The 23,674-nt window shown below is 32.3% G+C and overlaps 1 protein-coding gene across 1 annotated transcript; it reads left to right on the plus strand.

Moving 5' to 3' along the window:
- The first annotated feature begins 5,943 nt into the window (after positions 1 to 5,943).
- Positions 5,944 to 14,022, plus strand: LOC143071439 (polyprenal reductase-like). Its single transcript, XM_076245706.1, has 5 exons — positions 5,944 to 6,195; positions 6,843 to 6,982; positions 10,433 to 10,633; positions 11,292 to 11,405; positions 13,503 to 14,022. Exons 1-5 carry the CDS (start codon positions 6,020 to 6,022, stop codon positions 13,760 to 13,762), a joined length of 891 nt encoding a protein of 296 aa, XP_076101821.1. The 5' UTR covers positions 5,944 to 6,019; the 3' UTR covers positions 13,763 to 14,022.
- Positions 14,023 to 23,674: the final 9,652 nt, after the last annotated feature.

A 23,674-nucleotide genomic window follows, 5' to 3' on the forward strand; every position in this document is an offset into this window, starting at 1 on the left:
GATCCGCCACTGGAGGTCACTTTTCAGAGAATGTAACAGAGCACATAGTACATAATGATACACCAGAAAAGAAAAGAAAATTGGGAGGGAATACGAGTTATCGGGTGGGCATGTTAACTCTCAGCATAAATAGGTTCAACAAAATTACAATCAAATTTTGACTTAAGGTAAGTCTCATTTAATTGTACAATTTTATTGAACCTATATGCTGAGAGTACCATGAGATTTCAGAGATATGTGATCTGTTACACATAACCAGTCTTTTATGTCGATATAATCAGGCATAAATAATTACAAAGTAGTAGTTAACTTGTATTCTTCCAAAGTATAACTAAACAATATACATACATGTACACATAATAACATGATATATGCAACTTTATAGTAAACTGTTCATAGATATTCTAATCAATCAGTTTGACAATTTTTGACTTCTCAAAACTTTGACACTAAAATTATCATTATAATTTTGTATTGAAACTGGTCTGTTATAAAATTTTCTAAATGTTGAATCATTTGACCATCCTGCAGCTTTTAATATTGTGTCAATAGAAGTAGCACATTGAAAAGCTGCTGAGGTACTAGCTGATCTAGTAATATGTGATTTATAAATTGTAATATCTATACCAGCCAACTGCAGAACAGTTTTCACCCAACGTGCAATAGTGGCTTTAGACACATGTTGATACGGTTTGACACAGCTTAATATTAGCTTTTGAGTTTTTCTGAAGGAAGATGTTCTAAGTAAATATTCCTTAAAAACAGTAACTATACAAAGTCTATCATCATCTATAAAAGCTGGCAACTCTATTGGTTGTAAATGTGATCCAGGCTTCGAACATTTTAATAAAGTTCTTACATCTATATATATATATGCTACTATCTGTAACATTTATGTCATCTAAATCAAAACAATGAATAGTTTGTAACCTTTGACCTGTTAATAATAACAGTAATGTAACTAACTTACACGATAAAACACGCAAAGTCAACATGTGAACTGGTGTTAATGTCATAAGATATTGTAACACTATATTAACATCCCATGTCTTTTGATATCTAGGTAATGATGGTTTAAGATTAAAAATACCTTTTAAAAATCGCTTCACTAGTGGCCATTGACCAACAGTTATTTCTCTATTTACTGACAAAAAAGAAGATAACATACTTATCGATTTCATTTAGGACATACATGTATTAGCGCTAAAAGACGTGAGACGTTCTGGCGTGTAATAGTGGACACGTTTTGGCGAAGTACCGATTATCAGGTTATCTGCATGTTGATATCGTAAAATATCAGCTGCGAGACATAATATGAAGCTTTTTGTCGAGTGAGCGTAGCGAACGAGATCAAAAAGCTTCATATATAATGTCAAGCAGCTGATATTTTACAATATCAATATGCAGATAATCTGATAATCGATTTATCGGGCTATATTTGCGTGTTTCAGAAGTGTTTTCTTTGTTTCACCAGCACACAAAAGATGTCTTGATAAGTTCGGGTCAAAGTTATTAACGTCGGTTCAAACATTATGACGTCGCTGATATGTCCGGGTCAAAGTTATTAAGGCCGGGTCAACGTATTTGACGTCACAAAGACATGATACGGAATAATATTAAGAGCTGAACAGAGTGATATAGACTGTGGGACGACCGATAATAACAATTATCGGACACGTTTGGGGGTTCTGAAATCAGACAGGTTTGGGGAATATTGAATATTACGGACCCGTTTGGGTAGAATAGACACGTTTGGGGGAATCGGACACGTTTGGGGGGCAGGACACGTTTGGGAGTGTTACATATATAATAGCGTACAACAATAAACAGCTGCGCCATGAGCGCATGATACGCCCGACGTCTTGTGTGGAAGTTTTATGCAATAATCATAAATAGTTTCTGAGAAAGTTTAAAGCAATAACCATATATTGTTTTTGAGACATGGCGGGACATGTGAAACCCCTACCCTGTTTTTTTTTAACAAAAAACTAAATATCACTAAAATTTTGAATCAAAACCAAAAAAGTATACAGATCTTTAGATTAATATAACAAAGAATTGTGTAAAGTTTTAAGCAATAATCATAAATTGTTTTTGAGATACGACACAACATGTAAAAAAAACCCTCCCCCTTTTTTACAAAATACTCAATAACTCAAAAATGAAATTTTGAATCATCACCAAAAAGTATACAGATCTTTAGATTTATATAACAAAGACATGTGTAAAGTTTTAGGCAATAATCAAGAATCGTTTTTGAGATACGGTGCGACATGTGAAAAAAACACACCCCTTTTTTAGTTACAAAGTGTCGTAACTCAAAAAGTTTAAATCTTATTTTCACCAAAAAGTATACAGATCATTTGACCATCATAAGAAACAACTGTATTAAGTTTCATGAAATTTGAATAAGTCGTTCTCAAGTTACGGTGCGACATGTTTACGCCGGACAGACAGACGAACAGACAGACGGACGGACGGACACCGGACATTTGTATACCATAATACATCCCGTCAAAATTTTGACGGGCGTATAAAAACCAGCATTTTCAAATGCCGTCTTTGACAGTTGTAGTCTAAGTATTGATTGTTAAAAACCACAGAAATGGGTGTAAAGGAACACTGAGAACATATTACTGCACGTATACTTTTAAAGATTGATTTTCATTTATGCTTCAACTTTTTTCGTGTTTAGTATTTACAGAATTTTACAGTGTATCAAACGTATACTAAGTAATAAAGGAGTATTTACTGAAGTATCTATTATTGGTATTGATAAGATTATCCAACAAAAACTAGACTCTAATTATAATGATTTTGTATTTTGAAAACTACAATTATACATTTATGAAATTACAATGTTAAGTAATTATAAATGTTTTCTAGAGAATAAAGTTATACTATGTGACTAAATCATACATAACAGCCTGTCCGTCAAATCTGCTGCACACTATTAACTGTTTAGTTTTCTTATGAAAATATAGTCCAGTGGGTCCAAATAATTTGTCTTTTTCTTGGAGAAGGAAGACGCAGTTTTTACCATCTGGTGATATGGCAATTAAATTGTCTGTGTCATATCCAACAGAATAGACATTACCACAAATGTCAGTGCAAATTGATAATGGACCAGTGAAATCTTTATGGCGAAACTTCCAAATACAATTACCGTATAGATCAGAACACGTGACTGTACTGGAATCATATTCAGAATAATAAAGTTTGTCCTGGCTGGTATGAATGTTGCAGATTTTTTCAACATTCATTGGCACTGTTTGTAGAATTTTTCCATAGATATCAAGAGTTTGAATTCCTTGGTCTAAAACTGAAACGACAAATTTGTTGTCACAAAAGCAAAGCCCATAACAAAAGTTTTTTGTAACGATTTTTCCAGCCATTTTGTTCTTGGATAAGTCAAACATGAAAATGGCTTTCTCCCTTGGTACCGTTACTGCTACCTTATTACTTTCGTGGTTGACTAAATCGTATGGTTCCGATCTCATTTCTATATTTCTTTTATGAGAACCATCCGCATTGAACCAAACCAATCTTCTGTTTTCTGAATCGTCCGTGAAAAGTATTTCTTTGTTCTCAAGGATAACGCAGTTTCTAAGAAATTTCAGCTGCGGGTCACGTGGTGTTACAATAGGTGTTCTAGAAAGTAACCGGATGTTTGCCAGAGGACTCCTATTGGCATCAGAACATTCGTCTTGGATGTCTTTTTTCAACTTTGACATGGTAGACTGGTACCTTATAACATCAATATCAGCTAAGCTGGTTATGGCAGTAAGAGTAGAAAATATGTTAGAATTGAAAGATACGTGGATATCAATTTCTTCTAAATCGGCATCTGATAAATCAGAGACAAAACTTTCCTGTTCTTTTGCAAAATCTGACTCTAACTTTTGCGTGAGTAAAAATGTTTGTAAGTCGGAGGCATATTCGCGTATGCATGTGATATTTTGAGCAATAGATTCAATATTCCGTTTTCTTGCTTCAATTTTACTTAAAAAGTTTTCAGTATCCATGGAACATTTTGAATAAATTACAGAGATGTCATTCAAAACTTTATCCTGAAGATTGTCAAGATAGCCATTAATTTTTTCTCGAAGATTTGTAATTTCAGTTTCAATGTTTGACTTTTCATCTCCGATAGACTCCAGGTTATCTTCCTTCTTTCTGATAATTTCTTCTATGTTCCCCAACACGTGCGCTATTCCATGCTCAATATCCCAAAGCTTTGTTGAAAACTTCGAATTTCTTGATACATACGAAATAGGTAACATCCGTAAACACTTTTTATGATCTGCAATGCATTTACTGCAAAGAGGAATTTCATGAATATCGCAGTACATGTCAAAGGTGAGTCCGTGATCAGGACAAGTTTGTCTCATAGAAAACAATACAGACGGTACTCGTTGTAAATCTTTCACGACAACTTTGTGTTTTCTGGAAGCAGCAGAAGCCTTGTGGTGGTGTAAACAGCTCTCACATAATCCTTCGCCACATGCAGGGCACCATACGACAGATTTTCGTCTGATATTCTTAAACGCACAAGGACCACATGGGACATGAGTGGCATGATCCATTTGTTAAAATGATATCAAAACAATAACCGGAACATCTGCAGCCAAATATTTTCAAATAAGAATACGTTGGAGTTAATTTTTCATGTGATATTTTGAATACGTGGTCAAGTGATGAGGTTCTATAACACCTAACACAATAGAATATATCCTTCCTCATTTTTGAAAATTCTAAAATTATAATAAATTGGTTTATTTCCTTATTGTCTATTCCTGTAAATGTAGTGACCTTCAGTCTTTTGGGTACTTTAATGTTCATATTTGGGGACAATAACTCACGGTTCTGTCTTATTAAAACATGAATGATAACATTTTGTCCATTCAACAAATTTGCTTGTGTATTAAAATTACCCAATCAATACACGTGACTGTCGTGAGTTTTCTTTAAAAAAAAATGGCTCACATTTTATTCTTTTGAACTAGATATCTGTTTAAAAAAATCTTGGGATTTCCATTTATATTCCATGCAATACATGTAATTGGAGTGCCACATTTTATTTAATAAACGAAATATTTTACTTAAGCATATATGCTTAATAACAAAATGCAATCTTAACGGACTCCTATTTCGCTTAAAATTCGGGATTTTTAAAATTTAGATTATCGTTATAATGAACAACAAGCTGACAAAACATGCATAAACAAAGACACACGGAATGGCATATCACAAAATGAATATAACATCGAAACACAATTATGAATGAATGATCTTTATTCTCATAAACCAAATACATAGTTACAGGGAAGATATTACAATAAGAAGATATAACAATAATATATATATCTTTATAAATTAAAGATTGTATAGTTTCAGATCAAACATAATGATCATTTAATCAACGGTAAATAAGGTAACATATATACATGTATGTATATCTTTTTTTCGGACGTTTTTTTTTGGGGGGGGGGGGGGGTTTAGTAGAGCCATAGTTATTTTTAAAAGTTGGTGATAGTTCTTGATTGGGCAACCTGCATGTGACCCTAGTACTTGTAATATAAATTTTCAATGCATTTTAACCAAACAAAAATGTTATTATCAAAACAATATTTAAAAAAAAATTCTGACAAGAGGTCTTCGAGAAATCGCTTAAAGTTCAAACATGCATAATGTTTTAAATACCACGCGTTGTTCTGCATTATAAATATAAAGATTTATTTGGGCCGTTTTCAAATGGCTGTATTCCGGGACCTTTTAAAGATGATCATGTATGCAGTATTAGGTTCGCACTGCTCATCGTGGTTGTTCTTCTCGCCTAAGCCGCTTGACTAAATAGTTAATGATTTTCATGACTTGTCACTTTCTGTGCGAAGTTTGCAGTGTGAATACTTTTACGGAAACTCTCCGGAATTGTTTCTACACTTTACAATTACGGGTTAAAAAAGGGCACGTTGTTTATTTACTTCCTAACGAAACAGCTTGAACAAAAATCGCAAACATGTTGTTTTTGAGTGCTTGTTGGTTAATTGCGATGCTTGCCATCATTTTTGGGTACATTTTGGTGTTATCAAAATCTATCCTTATTCCAACACTTTATCTATTTGGAAAAGGCCGAGGATTAACAGGTTATGGACTACACCAAGACGAACATTCATTTTATCTTGTACCAAAAAGGTAAGTCCAGTTAGTTATTTTCGGCGATTTATACCCGTCCGGCAGATTTTTTTTTAACTTATATATTTCAGATTGCTCTTGACAGTTGTATATTCATTATTTCACAACATCTACACGAGGGGGGGTGCCTACTATTAAACTAAAATCGAAGGGACATCCACGTGGGGACATCACTTTTAATTAGTGATGTATATGTACATGTATCTAATATATTTGTACATGTAGATTAAGATTATTTTTAAATTGAATTGATCTGGAAATATAGTTTAAATTTGTTTACAATATGATTTTGTGTAAACTACTTGATGAATATAATGTCATGAATGTAAACCAAGAACAAGTACAAAAACTGTAAATAACATTAAAACTGTACATATTCAACTGTCAAATACACATATCTCGATACTTTTGTATATAAATGAAAAAATAAGGAGATGTGGTAGGATTTCAAATGAGACAACATCCACCAGAGACCAAATGACCTAGAAGATTAGCATTTATAGTTCATCATTCTGCCTTCAACAATTGAAAACCCCTTACGTAGCAAGCTAGAAAAGCCCAAGAATGACAAATGTAAAACAAAGGAGAAAAATTAATGGCTTGATTTATGTGCAAAACAATAAAAGAAAAACAAATATTTTTTTCAGGTGGTTCAGTCATTTTTACTTTTGTGGGATAGTATGTAACAGTTTAGTGATGTTGGCAACAATAAACACATATCTGTATAGTGGGACCTGGCCATTAGCTATTAAATATATCATGGACATGTTAGGACATTCTGAATCAGGTAATATATCTCATGTATAAAAGTTACAATAGTGGTACTGCCAGTGGTTCAAATTATCCTGGAAATCTAACAAGTTTGAGAAATGTCATGATTATTTGTTAAACTTTTAGACTAATTTCTTTTTAATTTTCCAATAAAACCAGTCTATCTGGAGAACTATAGGCAAGTAGCCTATGAGCTGATCTGAATATTGGACTGAATCTGACAAATTGTTTTCAATCTTAAGTACACTATATTAGTCCTTATTCCTATTTACCAAAATTCTTTTTTTCCAAGTTAAAAAAAAACAAACTTGTGTTAAGTATTTCAATTATAAATTGTTTTCAATAATAGAGAATATTACTTAACATAGATGTTGAAACTTGGATGCATGCGAATGAGACAGGAACACAATGACAAATATATCTAAAAGACATCTGAAGGTCAACATACATACAGTCTTCACTATTATACTGTATGTTGATAGTTGGCATCAGGAACCATTTTTGGTTTAAAAATACATCACATCAAAAAATATTTAGGAAAAAAACCAAAAAAAAAAACACAAATAGTAATATAAATAATACATGTAATGGTTGCTAATATTATTATTTCTCTGAGCTTAACTTTAAAAAGTAGTGTTTTTCTCACTTGCACAATTACCCTGAAAAGTTGATAATGACTAAAGACTAAAATAAAAGAATATGACATTACTTTATTAAATCATGTTGACTTTGCTTAAAATTAAAAAAATACATTCTATTCTGAACCGCCAATGCCACATGTTTGCCTAAACAGCTTGCTGAGAGTATTGATTTACAAAATAATTCAATTGAAAAGTTATTTAAGCTTTTTCAGAAAACTAAAACCACTAAAACAATTGAAGATAGTCATACATGAATATCCTGTTGGACATTCATTTTTCAAAGTTATTTTTGTGCGTAACCAATCCTATGGTTTCCGGTACACTGAGTGTTAAGAGGAAGTTGTTACCTAATTTTTGTTTTATTCAATGGTGTGGGACTTTAATACTTGAAGTAAAGTGTTTTCTTCTTGCATTTGTTATCACTTGAGATATAGTATATTTAGCCCACAATAATCGTAGATTTGCTCATATAGATATAGGAAGATGTGGTGCGAGTGCCAATGAGACAACTCTCCATCCAAATAACAATTTAAAAAAAAGTAAACCATTATAGGTCAATGTACGGCCTTCAACACGGAGCCTTGGCTCACACCGAACAACAAGCTATAAAGGGCCTCAAAATTACTAGTGTAAAACCATTCAAACGGGGGAAAAAAACGAGAAACGCGTATAAATTACATAAACAAACGACAACTGCTGTACATCAGATTCCTGACTTAGGACAGGTGAAAATATTTGCAGCGGGATTAAACGTTTTAATGGATCCAAACCTTCTCCCTTTTCTGAAACAATAGCATAACATCACAACATAGAAAAATACATATGCCAATTATTTTAATTTACGAAATTATGTTTATTAATGAATGATTTTTGCAATTCAACTGTGATTCAGTTTACCAAAAATGCTAACCCAAATTGTTACGAACAACAAGTTAACGTGGATTTCAATATTGATTTGAATACAGTGTTGTGTATATAGGACAAATGGTATAACTATCAACTTTTGATGTTACTTCAAAACAAAATTCTCACTTTTTGATGTACAATATGGTCGAATGATTTGGTTGTGTCAATTTTTATGGACTTGTCCTTTTCAAATTTAGCTAGGAATTCGGTAATTTTTTGTGGTCTAAATGCTCTTATTATACTATAATAGGAACAATATAACTCAAAGGTAAAAAACAATATAGCTATACAATAATCAAGGACGAACATAAAGAAAAGGAAAAATAATATAGCTATACAATAATCAAGGACGAACATAAAGAAAAGGAAAAACAATATAGCTCTACAATAATCAAGGACGAACATAAAGAAAAGGAAAAACAATATAGCTATACAATAATCAAGGACGAACATAAAGAAAAGGAAAAATAATATAGCTATACGATAATCAAGGACGAACATAAAGAAAAGGAAAAACAATATAGCTATACGATAATCAAGGACGAACATAAAGAAAAGGAAAAACAATATAGCTCTACAATAATCAAGGACGAACATAAAGAAAAGGAAAAACAATATAGCTCTACAATAATCAAGGACGAACATAAAGAAAAGGAAAAACAATATAGCTCTACAATAATCAAGGACGAACATAAAGAAAAGGAAAAATGATATAGCTATACAATAATCAAGGACGAACATAAAGAAAAGGAAAAACAATATAGCTATACAATAATCAAGGACGAACATAAAGAAAAGGAAAAATAATGTAGCTCTACAATAATCAAGACAAGGACGAACATAAAGAAAAGGAAAAACAATATAGCTCTACAATAATCAAGGACGAACATAAAGAAAAGGAAAAATGATATAGCTATACAATAATCAAGGACGAACATAAAGAAAAGGAAAAACAATATAGCTATACAATAATCAAGGACGAACATAAAGAAAAGGAAAAACAATATAGCTCTATAATAATCAAGGACGAACATAAAGAAAAGGAAAAATAATATAGCTATACAATAATCAAGGACGAACATAAAGAAAAGGAAAAACAATATAGCTCTACAATAATCAAGGACGAACATAAAGAAAAGGAAAAATAATATAGCTATACAATAATCAAGGACGAACATAAACAACATCAAACCGTCTTCACTTTGTCTGATGAAATTGGAAGATTTATAAACATCATTCTAATATGCATGATATGGCGTGCTTCTTTCGCTTTGTGAACAAACCAATGCTCTTAATCCAATACAATTTGATTGACTACTGCAGAATAATGAATTTTATCAAATTGGCATGCATTTTATATATTTCATTAACATAAAACACTTCCAAACTCTTAAATGATGCACATGTTGTTACTAATTCATTTATTATGATATTAATGTGTTGCATTTCGAAATTGACATATTTGACCTAGATACGATAACCGTTCATGATGGCTGTTCAAACTCCTTTCTCTGAAAAATCACAGTGCCAGTCGTTTGCTTCTTTACAAATAAAAATGGGAGGTTCATGGAAGATCCTACATGCATTATATTCGTGTTAGTTTAGCCCTCACTATCGCTTGGGAAAACAAATCACGAATATAATACCCATCCATGTTAAAACTACAATAAAGTATAGCTTGCATCAATTATTTCTTAATTTAATACTGCTTGAACATATGAGTTCAATTCAAATGATTATAGTCGAGTTTTTAAGAATAGAGCTTATTACATACTTATTTTTACTTAGTCTGTATAAAGTAACTGAACGGATTGTCATAGGTCATCACGAACATGGTCCAAACAGATAGAAAATCAAGCTTTTAAAACTATTGCTTTGTTTTTCGCATTGCCGATAAACATTTCTTTGTTTCTTTACAGGTCAGATTTCTCCTTTATCAGTGCTATTAGCAGTTACCATGATAGAGATACAAGTAATCAGAAGGTTTATAGAATGTGTCTATGTCAGCAGTTATTCACGCAGTACGATGAGCTTGGTTATATACATTGTTGGTTTAATGTTCTATGCTTTTGTTGGCATTTCTGTATTGTGCCAGGCACCAGAAACTAAAATAAAGCTTGGTAAGTGTCACTGGGATACAAACAATCATATTAAAAGAGGGACGAAAGATACCAAAGGGACAGTCAAACTCATAAATCTAAAACAAACTGACAACGCCATGGCTAAAAATGAAAAAGACAAACAGAAAAAACAATAGTAAACATGACACAACATAGAAAACTAAAGAATAAACAACACGAACCCCACCAAAAACTAGGGGTGATCTCGGGTGCTCCGGAAGGGTAAGCAGATCCTGCTATACATGTCATGTTGCTTATGTGATTACAAATCCGGTAAATAGTATAATTCGGTAGGTCACATTCATGAAAGGGAAGGGGATTGTAGTTGTGAATTATTAAATGTCATGGAACTTTATAAGAACCATATATTAAGAAACAATGAAGAGCATGAGTAAACCTTTAGCACAATTACAGTATTTTTTTTCTCGTCTCGTATGAGAATTAGGCTTGGTTTTTTTTCAGATCGTTGGCGTCATCAATTGTTAATAGCTTTCATTCAGACCTCAAAGGAGATTAATGCGAAAAATATATCTTTGTGGGAAGTTTAATATAGTGTTGGGAAAGAAACTGTCATGACGCTGTAGGTTCGCTTAAGTTGTCTTAGCTCAAATTCCATGTTTATGATTTCTTATTTTGACAAACTATTTCTATATTTTAGATACTTTACCTGTACAGTGGTTTGACACCTTAGCTGTTGCCATATTTATTTGGGCAAGTTATAAACAGAATAGAATCAATAAGATATTTGCCAAATTGAGACAGGACAAAAGTGGTATGTATGAATTTTATTAAGTTATATGAGAAAGTAATAAGAATAAAAAAAAATATTTCTGGTTGTAAAACGAATGTTTTTGAATTAAAACTGGAGAGAATACAAACCAAAATGGCTTAATCAAAACAGCAACACTGTCTAAGTTGGAACAGCGTGACTGTTAAGGTGGGAAAAATAGTAAAATCACAAAAACTCTGAACTCCGCGGAAATTTCAAAACGGAGAGTCCCTAATCAAATGGCAAAACAAAAGATAAAACACATCAAAAGAATGGACAAAAACTGTCATATTCAAGACTTGCAATTGGTACAGGCATTTTCTTATGTAGAAATTTATGGACATCAAACCTCTCAAAGATGAGTGGCTACAGCATTAGCTTCAGTCCTTTTACATAATTTATAAACTTGATATTGAGACAAATATATTATTTGAATCATGCCAATGTAGAACCATTGTTTACTTGGAACATGGTGCAATCAAGAAACTAATAGTCCCTCAATGGTGACGCAAATCCAGTGGTACATTTTTATCTAGGTGCCAGCTGAAGCCCGCCACCGTTTTTTTATGCCCCACCTACGATAGTAGAGGGGCATTATGTTTTCTGGTCTGTGGCTCCGTTATTTCGTCCGTCCGTCTGTGCGTCCGTCCGTCCGTCCGTTCGTCCCACTTCAGGTTAAAGTTTTTGGTCAAGGTAGTTTTTGATGAAGCTGAAGTCCAATCAACTTGAAACTTTGTACACATGTTTCTTATGATATGATATTTCATATTTTTAAACTAAATTAGACTTTTGACCCCATTTTCGTGGTCCACTGAACATAGAAATTAAAAGTGTGAGTTTCAGTTTAAAGTTTTAGGTCAAGGTAGTTTTTGATGAAGTTAAAGTCCAATCAACTTGAAACTTAGTACACATGTTCCTCATTAGTTGATCTTTTTACTTTTAAGGCCAAATTAGATTTTTTACTCAATTTCACGGTCCATTGAACATGGAAAATGATAATGCGAGTGGGGCATCCGTGTACTTTGGACACATCCTTGTTTTAAGCTGTGTTGAAGATCCTTTAGTTGCCTTCAGCTGTTTCTGCTCTTTGGTCGGGTTGTTGTCTCTTTGACACATTCCCCACTTCCATTCTCAATTTTATGTAGGAAAATGCATCTATAATTATTTTCATGCATTCAGCATCTATTTTAAGAATAATTTTCATGACGTACGTTCGAGAGCAAATATGAAAAAAAAAATAAAAAAATATAAAACATTGGAGAGCACAACCTAGAATAGCAGAACAGACAGGTAAAATTAGGTTTACCACAATTACATAACTTGATGACCTAAAAATTAGCAAAAAATGTTTATCAATATGATTTTAATATGTCATTGTAAAATAGCTTATATCATAACGGAAAAACAAGTTGAAACATAGGAATTTAAAAAAAAAAATAACAGGAAATTTATTATTGGTATTGTCACTGATACAATATATTTTCGAATGTGAATAACTCTATAACTATGCATACACTTTTATAGCAGAGATAAAGATATCATAAATTGTTCAAATTGACTTTAAATTCAACAGAAATATAATGCAATAAATTGTGCAAGTATGATGCTAGGTTTCCATCTTAGTAAAAAGTGGAATTTTGCATCCATCCTTGATATGAACGGATGAATTGATTGGAGTTTAACGTCTAGTGGTAATTGTTACATGCAAATCAGGACCAACACAAGATGTTGTGATATGGATATGAAGCATGATTCCTGGTAGATGAAACCGAGTCGGATTTTGAACGTGTAACTTAACAAGGTATAGTCCACAGAAGACATGTTATCTTACAGTAACACCTGTCACCGATCCGACCAATCTTTGATATTACTCCCAAATCCAGCATGCGCAGATGAGGAGCTGCAAATGAAAATTGTGAAGTCCTTGGTTTGACCTGGCGAGAAAAAATCCCAACCCCTTGCACTCGATCTACCACTGAACAATGAAACATGAAAAAAGCAATTAGTCTCATAAAATAAAGTGTTGTTGGTGTAAATTAGAATAGACTGTAAATTTCCTCACTTAAAATTGTTCATATCGATGTATTATAAATTTTTCAGGCCATGTGGAAGACCGTGCCCATCACATACCTCATGGAGATTTATTCAGACTGGTTTCATGTCCACATTACCTCTTAGAAATCATCATCTACACCTCCCTGAACATATTGTTCCTTGGTCAACACGAGATATTACTATACGCGTGGGCATTTGTTGTATGCAATCAAGTCATTTCTGCTATCATTACACATTCATGGTACAAGGAACACTTCCCAAGTTATCCACCAGAAAGAAAAGCATTAATTCCGTACATTTTTTAATTTTTATTTTTTTCACTTAGTGCCATATTTTGTGTTCTTTACAATATTAGTGTTATCAAATTATACCTGGAAAAAGAACCTTTTCTCATAGTATTACATGCTCTGCAGTCATGGTATCTATGATGAGTTAATGTAAATATTAAAAATTTTGTTTTTCTTTTTTACATTTGAAGTTTGATTATACATGTGTGTATTATAACTAAATTTTATTGTTTAATGTGTTATGTCGAAAACATAATTAAACTGTTAAACTTATTGTATTTCTTATTTTGTATGTTTTTTCTATATATTTAGAAATAGATTCTCGTTATGTTTGATACAGGGGATATTTTTATTTCTGTTGTTTCGTTTTGATAATTTTGAACAATTATTTGATTAATTTTGCCTGGGGGATTTTCTACCTTAGCTTAAGCGCAAATGCAAAGTTATGTGAATTTGACCTTTTATATCGACAACAAGTATCATTTCAGACCTACCAAATTCATATAAAAATTTCCATTTACTAGCAATCGATTAAATAATTTTGAAAATACACATATGAATTAGTTGCCAAAATATTTTACAAATTGGATTTGTATAATATGAAAGCCATTGGAAAAAATATGCTTCAATATGTTTCACATTATAAATGTTTGAGAGTTGCACAATGAATATTTCGATATATGTAGTGGTTTAACATGGAACATATTTTACAGACATATTTTAATACATTAATAAGGTCAGTATATGTCCTTATAGTACATACATAGGCGGATCCAGGGGGGGGGGGGGGGGGGCTGGGGGCCCGGCCCCAACCCTTTCGTGGGAAAAATTTGGTTGATTATATAGGGAATCATTGAAGCATGACTGGAGCGGCCCCCCTTAGGAAAAGTTCTGGATCCGCCACTGACATATAGATTACGTCAATATGGTAAGTTTTCTTTTATTCATTCATACACTTTTCCTCTGTAAACATGATACATGTTTCTCCTGAAAAAAAGAAAATACAAACAAGTTTACAAAAATATCTTTTATAATGAGGATTTTGAATTACTAATTGAATTGATTCCACATAAAAGTATTATTTGGCTTTTTAAATTAAAACACTCATTTCACCCATTTAAAATAATCAGTATTGTATAAAAGTTAAATCACAGTAATCAATACACTTGAATCATGGCCTTTTTACAGAGCCTTCATTTATTTTCTCAATTGCAGTAAAATAAGACGTTTTCTTTTTAAATTGTTACATAAGAAGTACGAAACATAAAGTGTTTGGTGTGTAATGTTCATGTTGTTCAATCTAATCTTTTCTGTGAAGTATTAGGTAGACTTTTATTTGACTATGTTATTTTTTCCTCTTGACTTACCTCAGATACCTTTTATTCTGTTTATAAAGCATTTAAATAAAAAAGATCTTGACAATTTGAACCTCTGACTGTATTTTGGTCCTTGCGTATACGATCTCTAGATTTAATGGTCTGGCTTGAAAACTTAACTGATTGAAACGATATTCACAAACAATACAATTTAGCTAAAATCGAACATGGTGATTTACAAGTAACCACCAGATAAAAAAAACAAAAAAAAACATTGAACGAAAAGTAAACATACAACTGCTGTTCGTGGTATTTTAAAAATCGAACAAAAAAGCATGCACCCGTAATATCGCGAATATAAAATCAATATGCGACAAAATTTACACCCTGAATGTTTGAAAAATCTACCTCGAAAACTGGAAGACACATATATGTATATCTCTTGAATAACCTCATCATAGACTATACCAGGATTGAAATTTTGTGTTTGCGTCAAACGCGCGTTTCGTCGATATAAGACTCATCAGTGACGCTCGAATCTAAAAAATATCTTATAAAGGCCAAACAAAGTACTAAGTTGAAGAGCAATGAGGACCAAAATTTTCTGAAAGTTTTTTTCCAAATACAGCTAAAGTAATCAATTCATGATGTACAAATCCCTTAGTACTTCAAAAATTCAAAGTTATGTAAACAGTTAGTTTATAATTTTGACTATATAATATCAATGATAATTCATGTCAACAAAGAAGACTACTGGGATGGTTATCAACTGCACAGCTGATCTCCCTGTATATTATTTTCCTATAAACAGATCTTCAATTTCATAGAAATTTCGGATAAATGGAGTTATTTGTTTTTAAGAGGGAATAACTTATCCAGAAATTTTCTTCGTGAAACGTAAAAAATTAAAGCAACACTTCATTAATTTATTGTGTCCTTCCTTTTCCTTTCACCAAAAAAAAAAACCGAACTTAAGCGAATAACTTTATTCGTTGTCTTCTAAAAAAACGTTTTTGGTGGTCAAACGACATTGTTGGCAATACAATCGTCTGCGAAAAAAAGACTAACGTAGTCTCAAATAAAAATTAAAAATTAAAGCTAATTTAATCGTTTAAATGTAACCGATATCACGTATATATCATTGCAGTTACATTAACTATGTTATAAAAACTTACCTGCATTTTGCACAGTCGCTGTAAGACAAAACATTAGTCGTAGACAAATTTAATTCCAAGCAATCAATTACATTGAAGTATAATAAAACGGTTATTTTTCACCGATATTTAGCTACAAAGAAATAAATAAAAAATATAAAGTAACCTCCAGTCTGATTAAGTCGAAAACAGCTACAAGTAAGGATAGATATAAGAAGATGCTGTACGAGTGTCAAGTCAAAATTTATAAATGTAAACCATTATAGGTCAAAGTACGGTCTTCAACACGGAGCCTTGGCTCACACGGAACAGCAAGCTATAAAGGGCCCCAAAAATTACTAGTGCAAAACCATTCAAACGGGAAAACCAACGGTCTAATCTATATTTAATACGAGAAACACTTATGAACCACATACACAGACGACAACCACTGAAGAACAGGTGCAAAAAATTGCAGCAGCACAAATGGAAGTGTTTAACGACCTTGACTGGCTATACAGCCCTCGCACGGTCGGCTCGGTGCCCGAAGGCGATTGATGAGCGTTTGAATAATTTCTGCCGTTGGTCAGGAACAGGTAGTAAGACGCCGAATGGAGGCCGCCATCTTGGTTTTGGTGAGTTGATTTTGGTTTATTTACTATTTTGGATTTTACTTCTTCACAACGGCTGCTTTCAGGGCCAGTTTGGTCAGCTTGGCAGCCCGCTAACCTCGATGAGTGAGTATTGGTAGATGAATGGTGGACGTAGTTCTAAAGATGACAGGAAGCGTTATCAGGACCAAAGCCGTGAGGCAGTGAAATGAAGGTCGTATCACCCAACAGCCTAGGATACAGCCCTCGGACGTTAATCGGCATAACACTCCCCATGATACAATGGTTTTGGAGTGCATGTTAACGCGGGTACGCCAACTACTACGTCTATCTGTACGGCATGGATTGGTTTCTGTCATCTTAAGTAGTATGTCGTTGTTCATCTAACTGTAAACCCTCATTGAAGATAGCGGGTAAAGGAGAGCTGGCCCAGCACGTCCGTTCAGCTGTAATGACTGAGACATGACTGAATTGATGCAGCAGACAAATGGAAGTTTTTTTTTTTTTTTTATCTTTATTCAATTCTTCAACATATATATACAACAGATATATTACATATTACACAAAATATCACAAGGCAATGTTTTTAAGTATAATCATATATAATCAGCACAATATTTAGAAATTAAATGTTATTACACCTTCGGTTTCTTGTACCAGAATATTATTCTTTAAAAAGTGTTTCTCAAAAATATTTCTCATACATCTTGCATCACACAAATATTCATACAGGTAAGTTATATAATGTTTTACAGTGTATTTAAATAGTCTAATAAGATCAACATTACTGTTTAAATTTTTAAGTAAATTCCTTCTTCTGAAGATACAATATCTCGCTACAGATAACATGAAATTGACAAAACTTACATTTACGCCTTTGATAGATCCAAATAAACCAAACATAAATACCTCTTCATACACTAAATTATCAATTTTGTCAGAATCAACATTATCAAATAAAACTGACAACTTTTGTTGCATAAACAGATGAAATTCTACTAATTCAGAACATAATAGAAATAAATGAGTGATATTTTCTACTTCCTTTTCACATACATCACATACATTGTAATTTATAAGTTTCATAGTCATAAGTTTAGAATTTGTGAAAATACAATAATGAGCTATTTTGAAATCTAGATCCATTAATATAGATGGTTTCCAATAGAAATTAACGTTTTTCCATACTTTACAAAGATCATTCTCTTCAATCCCAAAAACTTCCGTCCACTTTTTATAGCAAATAGGATGCTGACATAGTTTACTAGTAAGTAACAAATACAGTTCTTTTGTCGAACACATAGAAAACTCTGACAATTTATCTTTGAAAATGACATTAATATTTATAGAGCGAGAAACATTTCTCCTATGAATATTTTTATGAATAATTTCTGTCCATTCTTTAGGCAATACAACTTTTAAAGTATTATATCTTTTTACAATACTGTTAATATCACAATGATTAGTTACATTTTGTATCATCTCAACTATAGCCATTTCTGGTAAAAAACCCTCTATAACTTCATAACATATATCTTTTACTTGAACAATTCCAGCATTTATAAAATCATACCATATAACAGTTTTTCCATCGAACAACACATTTGGATTACAAAATAAGGGTTGATCATATACATTTTCAGTGCTAAGATCAAATTCAATATCATCTCTTAAGAGATCAAAACCTTTAAACATTTCTTTGTAAACATTAGGAATACACTTCAAATTTTCTGGTAAAGACATGAATAATATTTCTTCTGATAAGTTCATATTTAAAATTTTTGAAATAAAATATTTAAATATAGACTTCCATAGCACTTTATAATTCTTGTCTAAAAACCTGGCTAAAAATTTTAATCTAAATGCATACATCTTTGATTCAATATCAGGTAACTGTAAACCTCCATTACACTTTTGATCAATGATGGTGTTATATTTTACTAAGTGTGCACCATTATTCCACACAAAACTAACACATGCAGTTTTAATATCTCGTAAAACATGATCTGGCATCGATGTTACAAACAAAGAATACCATAATCTTGACATAAATAATGAGGAAATAACATTCACTCTACCCTGTATTGTCAATTGCCTCTGCATCCACATATTCAATAAGGACTTAATTTTACTAACTTTGCCACTCCAATTTAAATGATCACAAACAGTTTTGTCTTTGCCAACATACACTCCTAACAATAAAATATAGTTTTCACAAACTTGTAAATTACAAATGGAAGTTTTTAACGACCTTGACTGGCCCTTGCACGGTCGGAGCCTAGATATGTTCATGATATACCGCCATCTTGGAATGTACAAAATTGGTCTAGTTATTTGCCCAAATCTACAAATTGGGAGACAGATCTGCAATTTAATGGTTAGGCTGTGTCTTTATGTAAAGAAAACTGGGATTCATTGCATTATTCAAAATATTTAAACAAATATAATTTTTTGGGGTTTTTTTTTTAATCATTTTTTCAAATGAGACATTTAAGGGGAGATAACTCTTTTAGTAAAATATTTATACTTCACTCATTGGGAAATTTTTTATTTTAACTAGTAGCAAGAAAACAAGTTCGGTGACACCATTTTTACTTTTTATTTTCTTTAAAACATACAATAAAACCTATCTTCTCACAATTTATTTCAAAATTCTATCTCATAGAATTTTTTGTATGCACACATGCACAATCAAACCAAATTTAGGCAATTTTTAACAACTCATAGCTTAAAAATAGCACGGTGACCCATACTTATTATTATATTTTTGAAAAAGCATAGGAAAATCTTCATTTTGGCAAATTATAAGAAAATTCAGTCTCAAAAAGTCTATACTTATGATCTACCTTAAACGTTTTAATGGTACAAAACCTTCACCCTTATCTGAAACAATAGTGTAACATCACAACATAAAAAGACACACTCTAAAATATCAATTGAAATGGCTCAACTCAATCAAAAGACATATTAACACGAGTGAACATACACTGAACAAATAAATTTGATCTATGAAACAATGTAAATACAAAATCAAAAGAGCATTAATTATGATAAGAAATATTTGGTGTGTTTATATAAAAACATTAACTGTAACAGTTATGTTGCACTAGATGCGCACTCCGACAATTTTGTCTATTCAGTGATTCTCGGGGCCAGATGATAAATATTTGACAAGTCCTAAACCTAATACATGTAGTCTTCGAAGAGCTCTTAAAACAAAAAACAAAACAAAAAAGTAAACACAAATCCGAGCCACGACAAAAGGTTCCTCTCCAAAAAATTACCAAACCGTAAAGGTTAAAATTATGAAGACTCTATAACACACAATGATAAACAACATCAGTACCTAAAATCTATACTTCAATAACATTATCCCGTTGAGTAAACGCCAGGGTATCTTCAACGTCATCAGACAGATACAGATACAGATTATGTTTTTTTTTTGTAAAGTTGATAATGAATTTCTTGGAATCTTCTGATGAACTTTGTAGAAAGAGGACAATACGTTCTTCGATATAATTCTGATCAGAAACTGGTTACGTTTTATAAAGTCTGAGTATCAGATTATAAATACCAAATAAGATTACCTTGACAAAATGTGAATTGATAATTTCCTTTTCGTAGATTATTTTAATTGGCAAATATTGTAAAGTCATCTTTTTTATCGTTGAAGGAATTGTTTCTGGTTCATGATACCTTTCGATTATTTTTTGTTTTAAGGATTTTTTTGTCGTTAGATTCCAGTCGCATTGTTATGCACTGAAAATCATGTATTCATATGTAATAAAACAAGTATACTTACAAGAATAGGCTGAAAAAGAAAACAGTTAATAGAAAATGATATAGCGTATAATATACATTTATTCTCTTCCATAAGCATATGTCGCAGATTAATCAAAATTAGTGTATTCAGGGAGCTCCTAATAAAATTGCGGTATTCAAGGAGCTCCTAATAAAATATATCAGGACCTCCATAATTCGTATTTGTGACATCCATAAATCGTTGAGGACCTCCTTGCTAATTTCAGAACAACCATAATTTGATTGCATGATATCCTAAAATAGTTCAGCCATATTGTTTAACGCCATTTATAGTTTTGCATTGTAATGGCATATGTTTTGTTATACACATGTACATGGTTGTTTTTGTTATACACATGTACATGGTTGTTTTTGTTATACACATGTACATGGTTGTTTTTACTCGTAGTTTTATATCAGGTTCGAATGGTTTTTTTTATTACTAAATATTCTTAAGAGAGTTGCATATACTCACGGCCGACACTCGGCTAACCGAGAGATTGGTCGGTTAATCTATATTGAGTATGCGGCTATATCGGCGGTTGGTCTGTTAATCGGGTTGGCTAAAGTCTGTTAATCAGGTGTTATCGAGAAAATCATTGAAAGTTCAGCATGTTTCATTGTATAACTTTTTAAATATATTTTTATCATAAAAAATATTCATGTCTAACAAAACAATTCAATGTACTGAATCCAGTGGTGTAATTATTATTTTTCTAGCTTCAATGTACGATCTATAAAATGAAAAGGCGGGTTACTCATCAATAAATTTATACACATTTTACACACACAAACTGTACACAAAATGACACGTTGGTTGAATTTACGTGCATGCAATATTTTGAACATCGAGAAAAGACAGGCATTATGTTTGTTAACCATAATGAAATCATTGTGTGAAAAATCTTCACCAAAATCTGTATTTTGGTGACATAAATCAATCTTTATCTAAAACCTGGTCTGTTAATGGGTCGGATGTATAAAACCCAGTCTGTTAATTGGTCTGTTAAGAGTTATGAATGGCAATAAAAGTATAATTTTATTGCTATATGGGGTGTTGTCGGATCAAATGGGTAGGCTCAAGACGAGCGGCTAAAATATACGGAAACAACACATGAGCAATGAAACATAAAATATACGGAAACAACACATGAACAATGAACAATTTAAACAATGGAAATTGAAAATTGATAACAACGGTTTCAAAAAGTGTAATATTAAAGTAATGTTCATTTCATCCAAGAATGGTCGCATATGTCATGTGGATTCTGTTTAATTGTCATGAATGACACCAATTTGTCATCTACATTGGTAACCAGTATATATATCAGAGATAAACATCAGTAAGTAAAATATATTGGGATGCTAAAATATAAAGAATAGAGAAAGAATAATGAGTAAGATAAATAAAAGGTAAAAGGAAAAAAAGTCACGGAGGAAACGTGACATAACAATTTAAAGAATACAGAAATACCCCCCCCCCCCCCCCTCCAATCCGAACCCTCATGGTATACACGATAATCTGGATGGAGTACAGCAGAATATAGAATAATAGATAAGGACAGTAGAGACTGATGCATTGTTCAAAAAGAGAGTAACAGATTTCGATGTACTCTAATTGGTGACAAATGCTAGAAGTTTACATGCGGACAACTGCCGTTCTCCTCTACACTTATGAAGAAAGGAACTAAACGGAATAAAATGTATTAAAACTCAAGATGACCAAATGTAGCTGCATTCGCTCATTTCCATTTACTACTTGAGAATGATTTGTAAACAACATATGATTAAGTAATAGAAATAAAGAACCAATTGGACGATGCTTACGAATTAGGATTAAACGTCCAGTGACAAATATCATGTGCATATGAGAATGACAACACGTTATATGTACCCTGTGTTGTATTAGAAAGACACTTTCAGTCGGATTTGAGAACGTGCTACTTTGAACAGACACAAAAATTGAGGCTGATTAAAAACGTTAATAATAAATGCATGCGTATTCCAGCGGCCAATCCATATCACACTATATTACGGATTACAAATGTGTCGAGGTTTGTGATTGGATAACAACATAGAGATGTCAGTATATATTCAGGAAACTGCCGGGGTATATACGACGTTTTTATCCCTAATTGGAACCTCAAAAACGTCATCATAACACCGGTTACTATGTGACGTAGTCAAGAGCTATCAGACTGCCAGAGGCTCACAGAGGGAAAATAATGACGTGCTTCAGTCAATAATACATTTTTGATACAAAATCCCGCAATTTACACTTTTAATACTTAAATTTGATGTTAAAGCTGTTATTATAAATTATTACATACACGATAAAATTATGTTCACAGCAAATTAGAAAATCCTTCACGTATGAAGAACATATCTGGTTGGGTTTTTCAACTTATACATATGTGTTGTCAACAAATACCTGCACTGGAAAAATAATAACATTAAGTCAGGGGTAATCCGTAATATATGTGTAATTCAGGTCTCAGAAAGGGTATATACTGTGACATTCCCGGCTTAGGGCTTATATCCCCTTCGCCTTCGGCTCAGGGGATATAAACTCTAAGCCGGGAATGTCACAGTATATACCCTGTCTGAGACCTGTATAACATATAATATTGAAGTGACACACCCTTCAATAAAATGCAAAGAAAGTCAAAATAAAAATGCTCTTACTAGTAAATCACAACCGAAATGAATGACAAACGGACATTTCTTACAAAACATAATGAACAATTGAAATCAAGATATTTGAGGTTTGCGTTATTTCGCAAAGGTTTGCGTTACAACGCAAAGGTTTTCGTTACAACGCTTTAGGTCTGCGTTTTATCGCAAAGGTTTGCATTATAACGTAAAAGGTTTGCGTTGTAACGCAAATATAGGAAGAAAATTTAAAAAAAAAAAATGTGTTGCGCTAATTCGCTTCCGTAGGATACTGTTGCACCGTATTATCATTTTTTTTTACTCAGGAACATCTCATTCTTAACTTTTTCTATAGGAAAATATAAAGGTAGCAAAAATAACTGTGGCTAAATTACTCTTAACTGACACAATTTCAAT

This window comes from Mytilus galloprovincialis, chromosome 4, assembly GCF_965363235.1.
Source record: "Mytilus galloprovincialis chromosome 4, xbMytGall1.hap1.1, whole genome shotgun sequence".
Classification (NCBI taxonomy): domain Eukaryota; kingdom Metazoa; phylum Mollusca; class Bivalvia; order Mytilida; family Mytilidae; genus Mytilus; species Mytilus galloprovincialis.

Excerpts from the sequence above, each read along its gene's own strand:
- LOC143071439 (XM_076245706.1), top strand. The coding sequence starts at position 6,020 with ATGTTGTTTTTGAGTGCTTGTTGGTTAATTGCGATGCTTGCCATCATT. Across the intron at positions 6,196-6,842 it reads TTTTATCTTGTACCAAAAAG|GTGGTTCAGTCATTTTTACT; the intron begins GTAAGTCCAGTT and ends TATTTTTTTCAG. Across the intron at positions 11,406-13,502 it reads ATTGAGACAGGACAAAAGTG|GCCATGTGGAAGACCGTGCC; the intron begins GTATGTATGAAT and ends TAAATTTTTCAG.